Raw genomic sequence first — 21073 nt, 5'->3', positions numbered from 1 at the left:
ACAAAAACTTAGATTTTTTTTTTTTTAGTTGTATGTAGAGCATTGTGAAAAGAAATTATTGAATTTTTAGGATAAATTTGAGAAAATTTGGATAGTTGATTCATTTGGGAAAAAGGGAAATATTTTTATGGTCAATCTTCATGGAGAGATAAAGAATTGTTTGGAGAGGGATAGGGTGTCATTTGGGATGAGAGAGAGAAAGGAAGGGGAAGGGAGAAGGAGAGATGGGAGGGACAGGAAGAAAAATAATATCTTAGCTGTGTTTTTGAATTTTTTTAATCTTATTATTTAAATTTAATGTTCTTCTATGAGAATATTTTTTTTTAATTAAATATTGAGATTAATGGTAAAAAAGTTAAAATTAAAAAAATATACATATGGTTTTTGCCTTTTAAACATAATTTTTAGCTATTTTCATTGAGTAATATAAAAAGATAAATTTCAATAATTATTTTTAAATTTTAAGAATTATAATAGAATTATCTCTAAATTTAAAGAGTTAATATAAAATTTCTTAAGTTTTGAAATTTTGTATAATAAAATTTTTTTCAACTCTTAGTAGTCAATTTATATAATACATGGGGGCAGTGACATTAACAATTTTTTCTCCTCTACGTGTGGCAAAATCGATTTTAATTTTCTTCACAAATCAATTATAAAAAAATTTTAATTGTATAAGTTAATGAAACGCTAAATGAATATGGATTTTACCAAAAAAAAAAAAGTAATAATTCATATTAGCTTTTATTTGGAACTGTTTATATTAACAAATTTTTTATAAGTCAATTTTTAGTGATTAAAACGATTTTATAAGATAAAATTTTAAAGTTTTGAAGACTTTATTTTATACTTTTAAGTTTAAAAATATTTTTATTACAATCCTTAAAATTTAAGGAAATCTCTTCAATACCAATATAGAATGATTAATCTAAATTTAGTCTTTATTTAAAATAAAAAAATCTAAAATTGGTTTTTAGATAGCCCCACTTCTCATAAACCAGCTAACCACTAGCTGCTATCTGCTGCAGTCAAGTTTGGTTTATTTTGTCCTCTATAGGAAATTTCTGCTGGTCTATATATTTTTGAAGACAATTTGCAGAATTAGTTAAAGAAAGAAAATCCAGTTGCATTTGAATATGACTTTAGATAACTCCAATTGGAAAATTCTTATTTTTCCAACCCTTCCTTGCTTCACTTTCCTGGTCTGCCATGTCATGAATTCTTGTATGTATTGGTAAAACAAATGGTCTGAGCCTTCAGGGATAAATAAACCAAGCTGTATCATTTACATGTAGGTTTTGGTCTAAATTTGATTCTGCGGTTCAAAATCAATTTATAAGTTTTGAATTGAAATATTTAATGAAAATATTTTTTTTATTAATTTTTTAAAATATTAATATTCAATAATTTAAAATTATATTTATAATATTGACGATTGATATGTTTATTGTTACTTTTAGGGATAGCAATTTAATATTATTTGTTTATTATTTAATTAGCAATTGATTGAAAGGTATTGAATTGAACAAAACAAAGCAATCATGGAGGCCAAAAGTCAAGTAATAGGAAGAAAGCAACACCATGAAAGATTAAGGTCCAGGGAAGCACCGACTTAGCATGTGCTACCCTCTTAATTAACATGGCTCCTGTGTTAGAAAGAGATTACCACACCATCACTAAAAAAAAAAAAAAAAAAAAAAGGGTTAGGTCTTTATTTAAAAAAAAAATTATCAATCAATTTTCATAATCATCTTTATCGCCAACCATATTAATGTCTGATTTATATTAATGGAGTCTTCCTTGACTATTGTGCTTATCAACTTGTCAATACACATAGATAATTGCACACAAAGAAAATGTTAAATATAGCCATGGTGATACGATTATGTAATTTAAATTAATAATTAATAATTTTATATGGTGAAACTGACATCAATTAATGATTTAAATTAAAAATTTAAATAATATAATTATATAATTTATCAATATGTATTGTCTTCGATATTTAAATTAATTAAATAAAATTTGAGTAAATTTACTCTCTTAAATTAGCTTTTGAATTAGAGTTAACACTGTAAATTTCAAAACTTTTTATATATAATTTTTTTTTGTTGTATTTTTTTTTTAAATTTGAGTCATAAGTATTTCTGTTGGAGATTTTGATTTGAAGGATAATTTGCATACGTAGAAGAAGAAATAATTTGGTTTGATTTGAAAAAAAAAAAAAAAACAATAAATTTTAATTTGATTTGACAATCACTCTAAGCGACACCAAACGGGAAGGTGCAAACCCCTCTTTATACCCCACCATGAACTTGCCTAAAATCAAACATTGAGCACCATTCTCTCAACAACGGGTTAAAACCAAAAAGTACGAACAATGCCCCATGTCAATGAAGTGACTGAATCTCCCATTATGACAAATCTAAAAAAATTATTTGCAATAAATTTGCAATGATCAATGCATGGATAAGCAAACTTAACTCATATGCAACAACCACATATAGCATTTATACGCCAAAAAGAAAGATTCACTTTAAGAGAGAGAACTTTCCACTCATTAGGTTCTTTGTTGTTATTTACTCTCAGTATATTTGAGATTTGTCATCTTTTGACTTCCTCTACCCTTTAGAGTAGGGGAAGAGTGTAACCTAAAACTTGATGGTAGAACTTAGAAGTCATGAACTAAATAGCTTTTATGGAGAATAAATTGATAAAAAGTGTATGGAATATAGAATATCACGCTGATACCTTATGGAGTCTGATGGCAAGCTGCATTAAAAAAGTTACAGTGAATATAATAGGCGTATCCAAAAGTAGAGGACCACGTTCACTAGAGTCTTAGAGGTTTAGTGAGGAAGTTCAAAAGGCTATTGAGATGAAAAGAGAATGATATATAAAGCTACCACTTACCAACAATAAAAGATAGGGAGGCCTTTGAGAAATATAAGTTTAGAAACTAAGAAAATGGTTAGCAACGCTTGTGGTAATCTCTTACTAATTTGTATCAAAAGTTGGGGACAAGAGAGGAGGAGAAGGAGATGTATAGGTTAGCATGATTGAAGGAAAAGAAGGGTAGAAACTTGAATCAAGTCAAATGCATTAAAGATGATAATCATAAAGTATTGTCTGAAGATAATGAGATTAATGAGAGATGGAGATGCTAGTCTAATCAACTATTCAATGTGAGTTATGAGGATGATTTTACAAACCTTATTGTTCTTTTGACAGAGAAAAACCTTAGCTATACTCATGGAATCAAATTTGTTAAAGTTGAACAGGTCATGGAAAACATGAACATAGGTAGAACTTGTAGCCTAGTTGGTATCCTTATATATGAAATATATATGGAAGTGTCATGGGGAGATTGGAGTAACTTGGTTAACAATGCAATTCGATGGCATACTAAAATTTGAAAAAATGCCGAAGGAGTGAAATATCTTTAAGAATAAATTGTATATTTGAGATTGTACAAATTATTGTGGCATTAAATTTAACGAGTCACTCGATGAAGCTATGGTAGAGAATGATTAGATGCAAACTTAGCGATACTTCTAATGTATTAGGGAGCGCGTTTGGCTTTATACTTGGGGGGCCAACTCTCCCTCTTTCTTGAGTGCAGTGTATAAAGTTTCAGAATTATGTTTGTGCAGGGATGATAAAAGCTGAGAGCAAAGTTTAGGCTCCCTATGTTGATTTGGTTTTTCTAGCTTACAGGCGGCTTGTCTATTGCGAGAGGAAGAGATATGTAATGGTATCCTTCAAAGTCGGTCAGATTTCTCATCATATGGTTGGCCCATGGCTACATTAGATTGAAATGCCTTTACTCTTTGCTTTTTCATCTCTTTCTCCTCTAGAAGTGCTTCTATTGGAGGGATTGGGTGGTTTTGGTCCAATGGTGACTGGGTGTGCTTGATCTAGTACTTCAGAGGTGGTTGTTTGCCTGTGATGATCCTATTCTTTCTCCCTCAGTTGCTGATCCAACTTTGGCTTTGAGGTGACCGGCGAATCTTGTAATACTCTCACTTTAGATAGTTCGTATGTTCTACTGTTCCGATGACCAATGTCTGACCGGACAGCTAAAATGTCTAAAACTATATTTAGACTAGAGTGAGGAGTCATAAATAATTCAAATAAGTGTAAGAAAAATTAAGGAAAAATTTTAGAAATAAAATACAATGAAGTTAAATGAGCCGGTGCCTTGGTGATGAGTGACCCTAACTGGAAGTTACTGTAAAAACAGCTAGTAGCCCTAAACCCAAGGAGAACCTTGTGAAATAATTTTTGGAATGCCAGATAAGAGTTACGGAGCCATAGATAGTATTAGAATACCAAGAAAAGGTTAGGAGAATTTTTAAGATCGGTACAGATAGTTTTTGCTCTTTAAGCCAAACGGAGGGCATTTTGGTCATTTCGCCTTCAGAGATGATTTTTAACCAATTTGTCCAATTAAGTAAATAAATTATATAACATAAAATATGAAGAAAAAGTGATGAAAATTAAATTGAAAATGAGTAGAGGAGAAAAGAAAAGAAAATGAAGTAAATGGGACTTATGATATCACCATGATGCAATAAAAAAAAGCTCCACCCAATCACCATATGACAAGCTAATAAAAAGGGATAAAAATGCAATTTAAAACACAAAAATCAGCCCATCTTCTTCATTTTGCTAGCCTTGGCCGATTCTTCTCTCCCATCCTCCATAGCTTTGCTTTTTCAAGCATTGATTTGCTTAATTTCACACCATAAAACCCCTTCCTATCTTCTCTAAAATTAATCCTTACCACTAGAGCAAGCTTGAGGCAGCAATTTGAAGAAGAAATTGAGAAGAATTACAAGCTCAAGTTAGCTCATCAAAAGGTTAGTGCATAAAATAAGTTTTCTTCCTTCTTTAATCTTTGTAATTATGCTAAATCAAGTAGAAATTGCATGAAATCAAAAGAAAACCATAAGTAAATGGAATCTCTAAATGTTGGCAGCCATGAGAAAGTTTGAAAATTATTGGTTTTTACTGAAATTAAGTAGTTATTTATGTTATTGATAAGTATAGATGATGGATAAAGTGATGGGTATGAGTTTGGTGTGTGTATGCCATGAATTAGAATTTTGGAGTTAGGGTTTGGGCCAAAATTTAAGTTTTGCTCATGTGTTAGTGAATGGAAGTCCTAATGGTCAATTAGTAATCATTTGGTTATGGTTGATGAGGAATTGAAGTGAATTGTGGCTTTGGATTTGAGGTTGGGTGTGCTGCCTCATAGGACCTGCAGGGCTAGATGTGAGTCCAGCAGGTTTAGGCAACTATAACTTGAGTTGTGTAGGTTTAATTGGTGCAAAGCCAATTGAACATGAAACTAGACACATAATGCCACAACTTTGATGAAGAAACTTTGCTCAGAAAATAAACTTAGGATGACCTAAAAATTAACCAAATCCCGGCAACCAATTCTGGACCTGGTAAAAGTGACCAAATAAATAGTATTTATTCATCTGGTCATAACTCACTGTAGAAATGTCCAATTGACCTGAATTTTATATCAATAGAAAGCTTAGACAATTTAGAACAACCTTCATACAGAATACAAACTCAAATTCTAGACTTAACCTAATGGAATTGTCCACCAAATTCAGGACACCAAATCTGGTAGAACCAATTATGCCCAGAATTCTGGGTACAGGTCAATCCGGCTAGTTATAGTAAAATAGCTATAGCTTGAGTTACAAAACTCCAAACGGAGTGATTCAAAAAAGGAATTAAATAAGACACATAAAGGAACAACTTTCATGCAGAAAGCTTTATCAAATTTTTACTATAGCCAGGTCCAATGGAACAGTGAATTTGGACTTCAAATTCTGAAAATTTGAAATAAAACCTAGGAGGCTAGGAATTGAGTTTGGCAATCAATGCCAATAAAAATAAAATACAAAATGTGGTATCTTGGTGAACTTAGATTTAATAAATCTATTATGAATTAAAAAGTCAACCTTTGAAGGGAAATGGTCAAGTGAATAGTAATCTCAATAATATTAAAGCAAATGACCAAAACTTAAATTACAAATGATAAGTTATATAAATAGCGTAATGAATAAATGGATCATGTTAATGTATGAATGAGTCATTAGTTCTCATTATTGTAGAAAGGAAATTTACTTTGAATACAATAGTATAGAAGGATAATTGATATAAATTGTGATCATATAAATGATCAAATGAATGTATAAATAATAATGAATCCATAAATTATGTAGAATTGTATTTTAAAAATTTATACTTCTGCTAGGAATAGAATTGAAATATTATAAATTATTATTGGAGCTTATAATGAAATAATAAAATAATAAAACATAATAACACTTAATGGTATCTACGTGCCCATGTATTGCCTAGACACATGTGTCAGATTGGATAGATTGGCATGCCAATAGGGTATTATTTTAGCAGTACTGCGTAAGACTTTATACCTATACTCATGGCTTTATGTCCGCAGTCATGGCTTTTATACCCGATTATATGTTATCATGGCTTTTAGCCATACTGATATGTTATCATGGCTTTTTAGCCATACTGACTGCATACATGGTTGACGTTCCGCATTTCACGTTCTATGGTATGATGGCCCGAGGCACCGCAGTGTCCAGTGCCAATGACCCGTTATCCAGTTTAGTCAGCCTGTCATAGGTTACTTGGGTAGTGAAATTTATTGAAATAAGTCAAGAATATTAGCAATTAAAAATATTAGAAATTAAATAAATGAGTAAGAAGACCTAAAATAAATTAGATTAGTTATTTAGCAGAAAGAATTGAAATGAGCTGGACTGATATTAAAAATTTATCTATTATGAAATAACTCCTTAGTTATTATGAAATAATCAAAGATAACTAGAAAGTATTGAATTAAACGATACAAAAGATTAGCAATAAAATTATAATTTAAATAAATGTTACAATGAACTATGTTTTATTTTATCTGTATTTTGTATATTATTTTCTTTGTTATATTATCGCACCACTAAGCAGCAATGTTTAGTGCGATAGATTTGTTTTCTCGCGCAGGTACTGAAGATTAGGGTTGGCCACGGTTGAGGAACCGTCGGTTACGGTTCCTGAACCGCCGGTTTAAGTTCAATGAAATCATGAACCTGAACTAAACCGCTAGGGGACGGTTTGGAAAACGGTTCTTGAACCGCCAGTTCCAGTTTGTGCCCTAGTTAAAACAGTTTGGAGGATAGTTTGGAAGCGGTTTAGGGATGGTTTAAGTAGGGCTGAGTAGAATTCAATTCAAACCGAAAAACCGAACCGAACCGAGTCAATTTGGTTCAATCGGTTCGATTTTAAAATTTAATCGGTTCGGTTCAGTTTTAATTTATAAAAATTTCGGTTATTTTAGTTCGGTTTTGAAGAGAAAAAAATCAATTAAACCAAACCGAACCGAATAGTGATTTATATAGTCAAATCGAACCGAATCAATTTTTGAATTAATTTATTTTTATGGAAAATTTATGAATTATATTTAATTATATATATATTAATTGTTTAATTTCATTGATTAATGGTTATTAGGTTCAAACCAAAGTTAAAATTAGACCAAATAACTTGAAAATCAAGTCTAAATTAAAAAATCAATCAAAAATCAAACCGATCGATTTAAATCGAACCGGACCGAAATAAAATGATTCGGTTCGATTCGGTTTTTCATCAATTTCGGTTCGATTCGATTTCTAAAATTAACGGTTCGATTTTTATAATTTAATTCGGTTCGGTTCGGTTTGAACCGATTACTCACCCCTAGGTTTGAGGGTAGCTTAGATAAAAAAAATTAGAGAAAAATTTTATTGATTTAAAATTTAAGTTATATTTATAAAATTATTTTAATTTTTCTTAGAAATCTTTCAATCAAAATAAAATAAGAAAAAAAAATTATCTTTAAGAAAAATTTAATAAATAAAGACTTAACCCTGATTAAAAAACTAGATATGAAATTAATTTTTTTTAAAGAAATTAGCAAAAAGTGTATGAATTTAATTTTGCCTATATATCCCTTTAGGATTTAGAGGAATAAAAATTTCTAGTTCTATTACTTGCCTTTTTTTAAAAATTATATAATAATTGATAATTAAAAATTATAAAAGAGAAAAAAAATTAAAATAGAGGGTATTGAAAATTTTATTGAGGATTTAAAGTAATAATATAGTAATTGAGATAATATTAAAAATTTCAGTAAGTATACAAAATAATAAAGTAGGAAAATTGAGAGAGTATTGGAAATTAAAATGAGTGTAGAAAATAATTATTTAGAGAATTTGAGAAAAATTAAAAAAATATTAAGAATTGAATAAAATGCAGAGAATAATTGTATAGAGAATTAATGATATATATATATAAATGAATTAGGAGTGACGTAACATATTTATTGAATTTTTTTATATTTAAATCGCCGGTTTAATCCGGTTTGAAATCGTTGGTTCAATCTGGTTCGGAACTGCTGGTTCACGGTTCTTAAAAAATATAAACCTGAACCAAACCGCAGAAGGACGGTTTCAGTCCGATTTGAAGCCGGTTTCGGTTTTGGTCCGGTTTTGACCGAACTGGTTTTCCATTCAGTTCTGGTTCAAAACCGGACCGTGGCCACCCCTACTAAAGATAAAGCCTAGTAGATATTAGACTGGGATTTTAGAGTTCTGATCTGCAGAGTATTCAAAGTTGTCACCTCCTCAGCAATGCATGTAGATATGGCCCATATAAGTCATTTTATGTATTTTGTATATTATAAATATTTCTTATGTTATAATATAAATTAGAAAATTGTAATTAATTTATATATCATGTAATTCGTGAATTTATGTAATTAGTTTGTATATTGTGTAATTAATGAAGAGTTTAAAATTTTGATATATGAATTGAACATGGAATGAGTTGCAAGAGTTGAATGTGAAATGATTATGATGAGCATGGATGACATTTTTATTATAAAATATTATTAAAACTTCAAATAGGTGAATAGTAAAATACACCAAATGGTAATAGAAACAGGGAAAATTCTGCTAGTTTGTCCTTAGAAAAATAATTGATATTAAAATATAACAAGAATAAAATTATTAAAAGGAATAAAGTAAAATAAGATAGGGTGCTCCGGCACCGAGTATGACATGCCTTGTTCGGCTACACTGTAGACGGATAAGGGGTGTTACAAATTTACTCTGTGGTCATGTTAGTTTTCTTGTTCCTGTGGATAGTAAGTTCCGATGGTTTTGCAGGGTTGGTGGTGGTTTCCTTAGGATTAGGTTCTATGAGTTTGAGTTGGAATTACTGTTGGGATTTATTTGAGCCTTTACCGTTCTGTAATCTGTTTATGATGTTTTTGCCCGATAAACTTATTTAATGCAACATATTGCATGTTAAAAAAAAAAAAAAGGCCAAAAAATTTTTTGTTGTTGCATATGGAAAGAGAATTAGCATTACTTACTTCATGGACTTAATGGAAGAAATATATATATATATATATATATATATAACTCATACTAGGGCTAAAACATGTAAGTTACTAAAATACCTTTAAATATTAATTATTTATAAATTATGTATAATAAATATGGCAATTTTATTTAAAATTATTGTTATATTTATATTACATATTCTCTCTCATACTTATTATTAGTAAATTTTAAAAGAAAATAAATTATGAAAAAGATTTAAATTAAAAAAAAACTTTGTAGCTTATATAAAAAAAAAATGGTGCATCTCTATTTTTGATAAATTAATAATTCTTCAAAAAATTAAACTTTTTATTTAAATTGAAATTATCAATTATTGTTAAATAACTTACAATAACACAAAATGATGATTCTTATCAAGAAAAATGTTAACAATACACTCTTATCACGATATGCATTATTCACTCATTATTTTATATATAATTATTCATGAACAAATAAATTTTGGAATAATCTTTTGAAAAAATATTTTTCAAAAAAAATTAAATTAATGAGAATTTAAATATTTAAATAAATATTATATAATTATTAATTACACATTTAATTAAATAAATTAACATATTCATATTAATTTTTTTATAAAAATATAAAAATTGAGAATTTATATACCAATTAACTGTGTTTATATATCAGAGGGATCGGAATGGAAACCGCAAAAATCACTTTTTTGGAATCCAAATTTGATTATATTCACTTAAATCAATTCCAAACCTTATTAAAATTTATTATTAACTATCTGAATTCATCTCAGATTCTATTATTATTACCAGAAAGATGTAAAACTCATTTAATTTTATGTATTTTAATTAATAATCTATGTAAAAAATATTTTTTATTCATAATTTATATTTTAAGAATATAATAATCTATAATAATTAAATTCTATTTTTTTTAAAATAAAAATATAAAATTTATAAATACTATTATAAATACATATATTTTATATTTAATTTATTATTTATATATATGAGCTTGGATAATGGATGTCTAACACATAAAATTTAAAACCATTACGAGCATTATTTTTTAAATCAAAATTTATCTCAAATTAGATTATATACTATCTAAACTAGTTCTATTAAGATTCAAGTCGAGTACCGGCAAAAATCCAACCCGTTGCCATCCCTACTATATATCTCATAAGTTGATAGAATTATTTTATAAAATTTGAATATAAAACAATTCTACTAATAAAAAAAATATATTTTTAAAAGATTATAATATTTAGATTTAAAAAATAAATAAAAATTTTTCATTTTTTATTTTATTTTTTTGAAATAATTTAAGACACTAATATAAATATTTATTTTAAATTGAATATATTCACATACTATATACTATTAATGAATTTTAATTCAATAATATTAGAGCTAAGAGTAGTTGTAAATTTTAGTGTGTATATGTAGAGAGAGAGAGAGAGAGAAGAGGTACTTAGCATGTGCTACCCTCTCAATTAACATGGCTCCTGTGTTAGAAAGAGAATGCCACACCATCACTCAAAAAAAAAAAAAAAAGGATTAGGCATTTATTATAAAAAAAAATGAGGTCTTTATTATAAAGAAATTAGTTCCTACTGCCTGGTCGTGATGTACATTTTTCTTTATTTATTAATCAATTTTCATAATTATCTTTTCCCACCAACCATACATAGAATTTCTGATTTATATTAAATGGAGTCTTCCTTGACTATTGTGCTCATCAACTTGCCAATACACTTTGATAATTCCATATAAAGAAACTGTTAAATATAGACACAGTCATATGATTGTGTAATTTAAATTATTAATTAATAAAAATTTCACATATTTCATTTATTGAAATTCATATTAATTAATTAATTAATTAATGATTAAAATTTTTTATTCTGTATATTTTTAATTTGGGACTAAAACATTTATAATGGGGACTTTGATCTGAATAATGATCAATTGCATACGTAGAAGAAGAAGAAATTAATCTATCATTATTATAAAGTAATGGAAAACGGGTTTAAATGAGAGAATTTTTCATGGAATTTTGAGAAAAGCTAGCGTATAGGCATTGATTTTAAAGAATTTTCAAAACCTGGAATGTTGAATGAGCGTTGACAATGGGTTGGATTCATGTTCATATATATTTAAAGAATTTTCAAATCAAATATATATATATATATATATATATATATATATATATATATATATATATATATATATATATATATATATATATAAATGGTTACCTAGAATAAAATATAAGATCTTCAGAGAAAGAAGAGGATCAGATCACCATTTTGACAAGTCGACAGTCCAAAAAATAAATTAAAGAAATTTTCATATAATATATTTGTTGAATTTAATTAAATGGTTGGTAAGTGAAGGAAAGATATATGTATATATATATTATGCTTCATATGATAATGTCTTAAATTTGAACCATAATAAAACTTAAACAATCCGTAATATTTTAATTTAATTTGATTCAATTTAAATTTTATGCATAAATGATTTGGTTTAATTTTAAAACATAATATTTTTCAATTTAATTCAAAAATCACTTTAAATTAAATCAAATAGAATCATGCACGCCCCTCCTTTCACCCAATTATCAATCTTAAAAATCGTTTGCAATAAAATTTGCAGTGATCAATGCATGGACAAGCAAACCAAATACATAGACAAAAGCACCACATAAGTCATTTATAGGCCAAGAAAATATGAACTTACAATAATTAATTGATGTACTTCATATTCCCAAATCATGCTTTTGGTTGTAAAAATTTATCGCCCTTCAACAATTGATTCAGTGACCTTATTTATGGAATATACACAACGATTTTCTAATTGAACTTGGCACTGCAAAATGCTTTGAGATGTAAATGTAGGTTGTTTTGGGTGGGAAGATTTCCTTCACCACTTAACATGGAAACTATAGCATGCATGGTTGGCCTATCAGCAGCATGATCTTGAACACAAAGAAGTCCAATATTTACGCATCTAGTCACTTCTGATGAGGAAAATGACTCGGCCAATGCTTCGTCTATCATGCTTATACCCCTGCTTTCACACAATGATTGCCATGCCTACAGCAATTGAAATTGGTTATTGAAAATATTATATTAATACAAGCATTCTTCTTTTTTTTTTTTTACATTATTAGATTCTATAAATGAACTCAATGATATCAAAGTCATTTATACTTTACGTGATTGTAAGATCTTGATTTTAAGTATTTGTCATAATTAAATAAACAAAAAAGAAAAAAAAATTATACAAATGCGACACTTTCATAAATAGTATTTTTCAAAATAGAAAATGCTTATCTTTTTGCCACTAACAATTTCTAATAATAGGACTCCAAAGCTAAAGACATTAGATTTCTCTGTAAATATTCTGCCTAATGCACATTCAGGAGACATATATTCAAGAGACATATTATGGGATGATCAGAGCTCTCCCATAATATGTCTCCTGTTACATTGTCCTTCAAGCTGAACACTCCATTATCTGAAAGTAAGCCCAAAGACACATTTGAATTTGATGATGGGCGAGTAATACTGGTTGACCAGATAGTTTCTTGTTTCCCATCCACAAGCCTCAGGTTTCCATCGCTGCCGGATTTCAAACTTGCCAAGGAGTTTGAAACTGGCTTCTCTCTGTTGGCCACCCAAACAACCCAACGGGGAGAGAAATGCTTGTTCCATATTCCCACGTATTGGTTCTGGGAATTATTAGGACTAAAGAATCCCACCTCAAAAATTTGACCAGGTGAAGTAACTGTTTGTTCTTGCAATACTGATGCAGAAGAAGTTATATTATAAATTGCAACACAATAATTTAAAGAAAACAAACAGAACAAAAGCAAAGGACAGCAAAACATTCACAGCTCCGCTCTCCCTACCCATTAATTAATTCCCTAAAATCTTATCATCAGAATATATTAATGGTAGATAAAAGCAATGCAAAAAGGCAGCGTAAAGTTGGTCTTCCTCATCTCAATTCCACAAATCCAGATATCGCTATACTTGATGGAGTAGAGTGCTTGAATCACGCCATTGACCACGTAAGTCAATTAAATTAGGTATTTTGAATCTGTGCATCTGTAGGCCGACTTCATCAGTGGAAGAAAATCTGGGCTACGGCCCATGACTTGTACAAATGGAAACGGAGATGAAAAATACACAAACGGGCCAAAGGATTTGAAGCATGAACATTTAATCGGATAAATTTTGCTTCAAAATAATTAATTATTGTCATGCATTAAAGATGGAATTTTATTTACATCAAGCATTACATTTTATTTAAACAAGTCTAAATAAAAAAAAATTAAAACCTTTACTTCAATTATTAATTTTAACTAAATTTATTAATTTTATTGATTTAATTATAAATTTTTATATTATTTTCCATTTTAATAATAAATTTAATTAAAAACAATCAAACAATAAATTATTAAAAAATTTTCATTTATATATTATTGGATTTAGTTAATCTATTAAATTTTAGCAATTTATTTAATAATTTTAATATTTTCATTAATTTTATTATACTTTTTATTATACTTTTAATAACTTTTTATTAATTTTATTATATTTTCATTTACATAACTTTTTTTTATTATACTTTTAATTCATATCCTCTCATCATTTTATCTTAAATTTAAAACCTAACAAATAAAAAAAATTTCAAATGTTTAAAAATAAAATATTAATAAATAATATAATTAAAATAATCTAATTATAACTTCCAAAACACTATTTGTTTTTGATTCAATAAAATAATATTTTTATTTGATTTATTTGAGAATAATGGTTAAAATAATAAAAAAAATTAAAACGATAAAATATTTTAATTATTTTTATTAATTAAATTATTTAATTAAAGTAATTTCTAAAATTGAAACTAAAGAAAGTTTGAGATTAAATTAATAAAATTAAAATATTTTTCTAAAATTGAAAAAAATATAAAAATTTAGATTTTTTTAATCATTTAGCATTTAAAAAATTAGTTAAATTTCTGTTCAGTAAAAATTTTTTAGAGCAATTTGTTCTATAAAAAGTAATTACTTATATCTTGGATTAAGTATAAAACTAATTATTTGAAAAGAATTTTCAACCCTAAATCCAAAATAATTAGTCAATATTCCCATCAATGCATAGCTAAGACCTTAAATCATTTACCATGTTGGCTTTGATGATAAGGATGAGAATATTCATTAATTCAAAAAGTTCAATATCACATAAATATTATTTATTAAAATTCATAGTATCACATTTATGTCTGAGACATCAGGATGAAATTTAATTAGAGGGGCAGTGCTCTGGACATAGAAAATAATTTTCATAAAAGAATTTATAATTAGCTTCATGATACTGAAGTCATCCTACCGATGCCAGGTTTCGAGTTTCAATCTCAATCAAAATTGGTTATAATAAAAAATAATTAATAATGGGGAGGCATACTGAAACAGGAAGCACCAATTTCTCGGATTAACCAAATTCAATCGAGGATTCTATTAATATAATGGAGAGGCAGTCAATATCAGAAGGGACAAAAAGAACTCCCTGAACTTTCCTATTCAACTTATTCTTTTGAGAAAAGAAAATGCAGGAAAAAGACAAAAGAACAAACTCAGAAACTGGTTCTCTATGCCTGGTAACTTAGTTATATATAAAAACAGTTTCCAAACAAAACACAAAATACAGAGGGGCAGAAAAGGTCCCCGACTACTCTGCCAACAGGTTTCAACATGCATAAAGGATTCATCCACAAGCTCACTCCTTGATCCAGGAAAATCACACCACCAATACAGTACTCAGAATAATTGGTGGCTGCTATATGGAAATTCAAGCAAAAATTACTGGTGAAAATATCCCAGAAGAAACAATTTTAAAAGCCACCAAAACTGAAGGGAAAAACTTGAAATAATCCAAACAAAAGACTCAATCAACTCCGTTATCAATCCACCCCCTCTGCCGTGGCTCTTTGTATATCACTAATGCCACACCGATTTTCTTTGCAATGTTCAAGGCAATAATTAAAAATAATACAACTCTTGGAAGACTTTGATGGCCATTTTCACCTACTCCATGGCACAAATTCATTCGAGAATCATTGATTATACATTTCTCACCTATCTTTACACTCTGATACATATAAAACTTGGTATGACTAAAAACAAAGATAAACAACAGATTATTTATTGGTTTTATCTAGGTTCAATGATAGATTCAGTGACATTATTTACAGACCATGTAGAGTTGCTTTGTGATTGAAAATGGTTGTTACTAGAGATGTTCTGAAACGTAAATGTAGGTTGTTTTGGTTCAGGAAGTGTTGATTTTTCACCACTAAGCATAGAAACAATGGCTGACATGGTTGGCCTATCTGCAGCATTATCCTGTACACAGAGAAGTCCAACATTTACACATCTGCTTACTTCTGATGACGAAAATGAGTCTGCCAATGCTTCATCTATCATTTGTACACCCTTACTATCGAACCACAATCTCCATGCCTGCAACAAATTGTATTGTTTTCCAATGAAATTCCAAGTTCTTAAAAGAAAAGGAAATGAAAAGAAAGAATATATTGAGATGATTCTTAGTGTTGGTCTTACATAAGCTAGAAGACTCATGTGTTGTTTATCATACTGGAAGCTATTAACCTTCCTGCCACTGACAATTTCCAAAATCAAGACTCCAAAGCCAAAGACATCAGATTTCTCTGAAAATATACCACCCAACAGATATTCTGGTGCCATATAACCTCTGCATTTGACAGGAGAATCACAATATTTAGCATTTGCATCTTCTGTGATGTTACTAGCTTGAAAAGTAGAAGCATTTTCTAATATGGCAAATGTTATTTCTTTGTCTCTCAACATTGATATGCTTGATATATATAGTTCGAGTTTCGGCAAGATAGGTTGCTTACATTGTTCCCACAACTCTGTGAGTGCTTCCTAGATCTTGTGTGCCTTCAAAAATCCTTGCCAATCCAAAATCTGATATTTTTGGATTCATCTTCTCATCCAGAAGAATATTGCTGACCTTCAAATCTCTGTGTATGACTCTTAAACAAGAATCGCGATGGAGATAAAGAAGCCCTCGGGCAACTCCAATTATAATGTTGAAACGTCTACTCCAATCAAGCTCTGCCTTTCTTGCTGGATCTAATCAATGCATACAAAAATTTCAGGGATATAGTAAGCTCCATTTCCATGCATCATCACATAATAGAATGATAATCAGCCAAAAAAATTTGAAATAGAAATTATGTTAAAACCAACCAAATAGATAAGTGTCCAAGCTTTTGTTGGGCAAGTACTCATAAATTAACATCTTTTCTTCTCTTTCAATGCAGCAACCTAAGAGTCTGACAAGATTTCTGTGTTGGAGTTTGGAGATCAACATCATTTCATTCTTGAACTCCGTCATGCCTTGACCAGAGCTACTAGAAAGTCTTTTAATCGCCACATCGTTCCCATCTTGCAAGGTTCCCTATAAAATCCCAACAAATTAATCCTTTGTGCATTTTTTTTCTTCTCCAATGTTTTGAAACATATTTGCCTTACAAAAAAGATGCTAGTACTCACCTTATAAACTGGACCATAACCTCCTTGCCCAAGTTTGTTCACTATGTCAAAGTTATTGGTCGCAACTATTATGCTATGGAAGTCAAATAAAGGCAACTCTATTGAATCTTTATCTTCTGATGTGCTTCCCCACATGATTGGTTGCGAATTTTCTCTTGAAGTGTCAACTGGAGCTGCCAAATCAAAAGCAATTGAGGTTTTTGACTATTAATGAGTAAGCATAACATTCAATTCAAGAAGTTTAGCCTTTCATAGCACTGTAAGCTATCAAAAATTTACAGGACAACATAAGGCGAAGTTTTCTTATTTCTCTGTTTAAACTTCTTACTTTCTAATTCTTTCTTCTTGCATTGGGTGAGTTCTAGAGTTGCTGAAACCAAGATAGCTAATCTGTTTTGCAAGTGGATCAAATTAAAGATCACAGAATCCCAACATCTTGAAATGCGTAACAGCAATTTTTGATATTAGTTCCTCTGTTACCATGAAGAATCACATTGATGCCATCATTATTTTTCTTACTGACAACATTGATTTAAAATTTATTTCACAAGTGTAATGGCCCCGAGCTCCTAAAAGACTAATTATCTCAATTAGAATCTAATCTAATCATGCATATAGGTAACATTCTAGCGAGTTAGCCACATAGCAGATATCAGAACTAGTGTAATTGTCCTGTAAATCAAGGGTTTCTGTTCCTAGATAACAAATGAGCATCTCAATCTAACAAACTGTTAAGCCATGTCTAGTTCAACTAATATCAACAGAGTAGTAGCTTCCAGTTTTTTACCATTTGTTCTGGCCCTTTGGTTGGTTCTCCACTTCCTGAAGCCATAAATCATAGCAGCAATGAGGAAGATACTTGAAACAGTAATGATGCTGATAATGATCTTTTCTTTAGTCTTCTGATCACCTAAAAAGAAAACAACAATTATTATATATTCCCAATTGGTAATTTCTGAGTAAGAAAAAGGAGAAAAAAAAAAATTCCAACAGAAGTTGCTCAAGCGTAATTACTTTCACCCAATTCTGTATGTGCAAGGCGAAGATTAAGATCTTGTCCACCAAAGGGTAACTCGTGCATATCCAGAAGGCTTCCTGTCCAAATTAAACACCCTATCCCATTTACATATGCATAACCTGAGCAGGAACATTTATTCAAGCAACGCTGGTGGCACTCAATTTCATCAAACACCTTCAAGAATTCAGACAAATCTGGAAGTTTTAACCCACCAATCTTCAAGAATCCATCTGGTTTTCCTCCTTGTGTGTTAATGGAACTTGCGTTTCCCCCGCAACTTAATTCGTTTCGCCTCACACACCCTCCTGTCCAGTTTCCTTTGCTCCATTCCTCGTCAGACTTGGGCACAAATCCTTTTAGGCACCTACAAGTTAGATTTGGTTCATATCTTTGGCAAACCCCAAAAGGTCCACAAGCTCCATAAACTTCACAGGGAGTAACAGGTGCCTCCCATCTAGCATACCAGCCCCTCACTTCCACCCAACACAAGAACCTTAAAACTCCTGTTGGTGAAATCACAAACATCGAGTAACTGCAGTTCCTCAGTACACTTACAGTGAGGTAAGCACTCCCCGGCTGAAGACCTTCGATGAGTGTGAGTCCACTTTGATAATCAGCATCCATTTCTGGTATCCCAATAAACTTTGTTTTGTCCCACGGCCCACTTCTCCAATGGGGTTTTGACCCCTTCCAAACGAAGGCTTGTGGAGGTGTTTGCGGTGGCACACCAGCAGTAAAATCCCCGACAGATGGATCCTTGTCACTTTTCGAAGAAGTAACAGTAAGTCTCTCCCCAGTTGTGTTATTGTAGGCCAACCATGTGCCTGGCAAGAGAGAATCGGTAGGATGCTGGGAGCTATCCCATAGATTCTCTCCTGCTATACTGTTCAAAACCAACTTTCCATCATCTGAAAGTAGAGCAATTGAACCATTCGATTGGCCAGAAATATTGGTCGACCAAATACTGTTCTGCTGACCATCAAGAAGCCTCAGATTCCCATCGCTGCCAATTGTGAGACTTGCTGAGGAGTTTGTAACTGGGTTCTCTCTGTTGACCACCCAAATCACAGTCTGAGGAGAAACTTCCTTAAACCATATTCCCACGTATTGATTATGGGAATTGTTATTAGGAGTAAAGAAACCCAACTCAAATATTTGGCGAGGGGAGTTAAGAGTTTGTTCTGAAGAGAGTGGTCTGGATGCAGTTATGTTATAAATTACAGAACAATAAGCAAACGAGAACAAATTGAACAAGAAGAAACACAAAAATCCAACTTTCACAAAGAACTCTCTTCTACCCATCTTATTCCCAAAATGCTATTACCATCTTAAATGACATGACGAGAATATAAATAACAAGATCGAGATGAATCCGGGAAATGATTGATACTATTGGGAGGGAACAGTTCCAGTCGCTCGTAGAGGTCAACTTTCAAGGAATCAAAGAGCATATAAAAGGGGAAAATGAAGACATATCAAATGGGAGATTCTTGCAAAGTCAAGTGAAGTAGGCCAATAATTTTCTGTATTGAGCAAAGTAAGATAATTCTTAACAGCAGACAAAATCAATCAAGTTGGAGAGGCTGTGGCCCAAGCTCGTACTAGGAATTTTAGTAACCTCGCTTCCTCCCTCCCTCTCTCCCACCCACACGACCATGTACTTTTTTTTGATGCTGATGCTGATGCTGTTCTTGAACTCTGTCAAAGAAACGTTTTGCTTCTTGTTCAAAAATACAAGAGCAAATTTCTATTGTACCGTTTTATTAATATTAGTTAAATTCGCCAGAAAGTGCCATGTGGGAACTGATCAGGCAAGCCAATAAAGTGAATTTCTAGTCAAAGAAATATGATTTATATATGGCCATAGCCAATTTAAAACGCTTACAAATGATGTTGACATTTGACTCGTTCATAACCAGCTAACCAAAAAATACAATGGATACTTGACTTCATATATGTTGCTTGCTTCTTTGATGTTCAAAAAAAAAAATATATTGCAGGGAGGAATAAAAGATCTAATCTTTTTTTTTTTTTTAAATAAAAATTTTTATCCAATGTTTAAGGGATGGTAGCCATCCACCACAACATTCATGAGTAAAAATTGCAAAGGACGTAACAAAGCTGCAGACACCAGTGAGCCAACAGAAGAAAACAGTAGCTACTACCTAGGGTATTTGGCGGTCAAAAAGAAACGGTGGGCAGGTGGGTTCTTCGAATACACGGCAACATCTAGAAGTATGGGACCCAAGTTCGCCGGATTTTTTTGGAGTTCAGACCAGGAAAGCGGAAAACGTTGACGCCGCCAGCCTTTCACATCTAACTGATTCGCTGGGTCTTTGTTTTTTTGTGACGGCCCACGGAGTCTACAGCTGTGATTGCGATGGGTCGAAAGTCAAATGAGATCTGCTTGTTGAGACGTAAGGCCATGTTTGGAAAGTTGGATAAATATGTGGGCTGACGACTGAATTATTTATTTATTTATTAATTGAGCCATAATAATTATGTTATTTTATTTATAACAATTAATTTCTTATAAAATGTATAAGTTTACGGTATTTTTCATAGAAGTTTTTAATTCTGTTTTATTCATTAATAAATGATCAAATCCCAACTTTTAAGGGAAGCTGCTGACGTCAAGACAATAATTTTAAGAATTTTTTTAAAAATATAGAAAATGCAATTCCAAGATCAGATGCTTCTTTGAGATTGGCAGAATGAAATTATTATTTTATTTCTATTTTATCTTATAAAAGAGCCAAAGAATGTACATCACTGAATCAGCATATTAAAAACCTCCACCTTAGCAGCAATATTAACAAATTTTAGCTAGCATTACTGCACTAATTCAGTGCAGCTGTAGCAATCTTATTTGCTGAACTTGCCAATTCTGAAATTTTGTGGCTTTTTTTTTTTTGCCCTTTTACAGGTTGACCACTTTCCGCATTTTTAATTTAATTTTAGGCACATACAAAGCAACATGACATCACATTTC

The 21073-nt window shown here is 30.5% G+C and overlaps 2 protein-coding genes across 2 annotated transcripts; both read right to left on the bottom strand.

Annotated features, from left to right (window-relative positions):
• Positions 1 to 12306: 12306 nt before the first annotated feature.
• On the bottom strand, positions 12307 to 13371 carry LOC131175913 (G-type lectin S-receptor-like serine/threonine-protein kinase At1g61440). The gene is made up of 3 exons (XM_058140609.1): positions 13368 to 13371; positions 12945 to 13261; positions 12307 to 12549 (listed from the first exon to the last, which is right to left on the bottom strand). Exons 1-3 carry the CDS (start codon positions 13369 to 13371, stop codon positions 12307 to 12309), a joined length of 564 nt encoding a protein of 187 aa, XP_057996592.1.
• Positions 13372 to 15391: 2020 nt separating this feature from the next.
• On the bottom strand, positions 15392 to 19803 carry LOC110654933 (G-type lectin S-receptor-like serine/threonine-protein kinase At1g61370). Its single transcript, XM_021811075.2, has 7 exons — positions 18078 to 19803; positions 17851 to 17973; positions 17064 to 17236; positions 16758 to 16968; positions 16403 to 16640; positions 16086 to 16236; positions 15392 to 15983 (listed from the first exon to the last, which is right to left on the bottom strand). The coding sequence occupies exons 1-7, from the start codon at positions 19381 to 19383 to the stop codon at positions 15675 to 15677; spliced, it is 2511 nt and encodes an 836-aa protein (XP_021666767.2). The 5' UTR covers positions 19384 to 19803; the 3' UTR covers positions 15392 to 15674.
• Between the last annotated feature and the right edge of the window lie 1270 nt (positions 19804 to 21073).

This window comes from Hevea brasiliensis, chromosome 18 (genome assembly GCF_030052815.1).
Source record: "Hevea brasiliensis isolate MT/VB/25A 57/8 chromosome 18, ASM3005281v1, whole genome shotgun sequence".
NCBI lineage: Eukaryota > Viridiplantae > Streptophyta > Magnoliopsida > Malpighiales > Euphorbiaceae > Hevea > Hevea brasiliensis.
Note: the sequence above shows the minus strand (reverse complement) of the source record. Positions and strands in the feature narration are given on the sequence as shown.

Excerpts from the sequence above, each read along its gene's own strand:
- LOC131175913 (XM_058140609.1), bottom strand. Across the intron at positions 12,550-12,944 it reads TGTTCAGCTTGAAGGACAAT|GCATGGCAATCATTGTGTGA; the intron begins GTAACAGGAGAC and ends CAATTGCTGTAG.
- LOC110654933 (XM_021811075.2), bottom strand. The coding sequence starts at position 19,383 with ATGGGTAGAAGAGAGTTCTTTGTGAAAGTTGGATTTTTGTGTTTCTTC. Across the intron at positions 17,237-17,850 it reads CCAAAGGGCCAGAACAAATG|CTCCAGTTGACACTTCAAGA; the intron begins GTAAAAAACTGG and ends TTGATTTGGCAG. Across the intron at positions 15,984-16,085 it reads ACATGAGTCTTCTAGCTTAT|GCATGGAGATTGTGGTTCGA; the intron begins GTAAGACCAACA and ends AATTTGTTGCAG.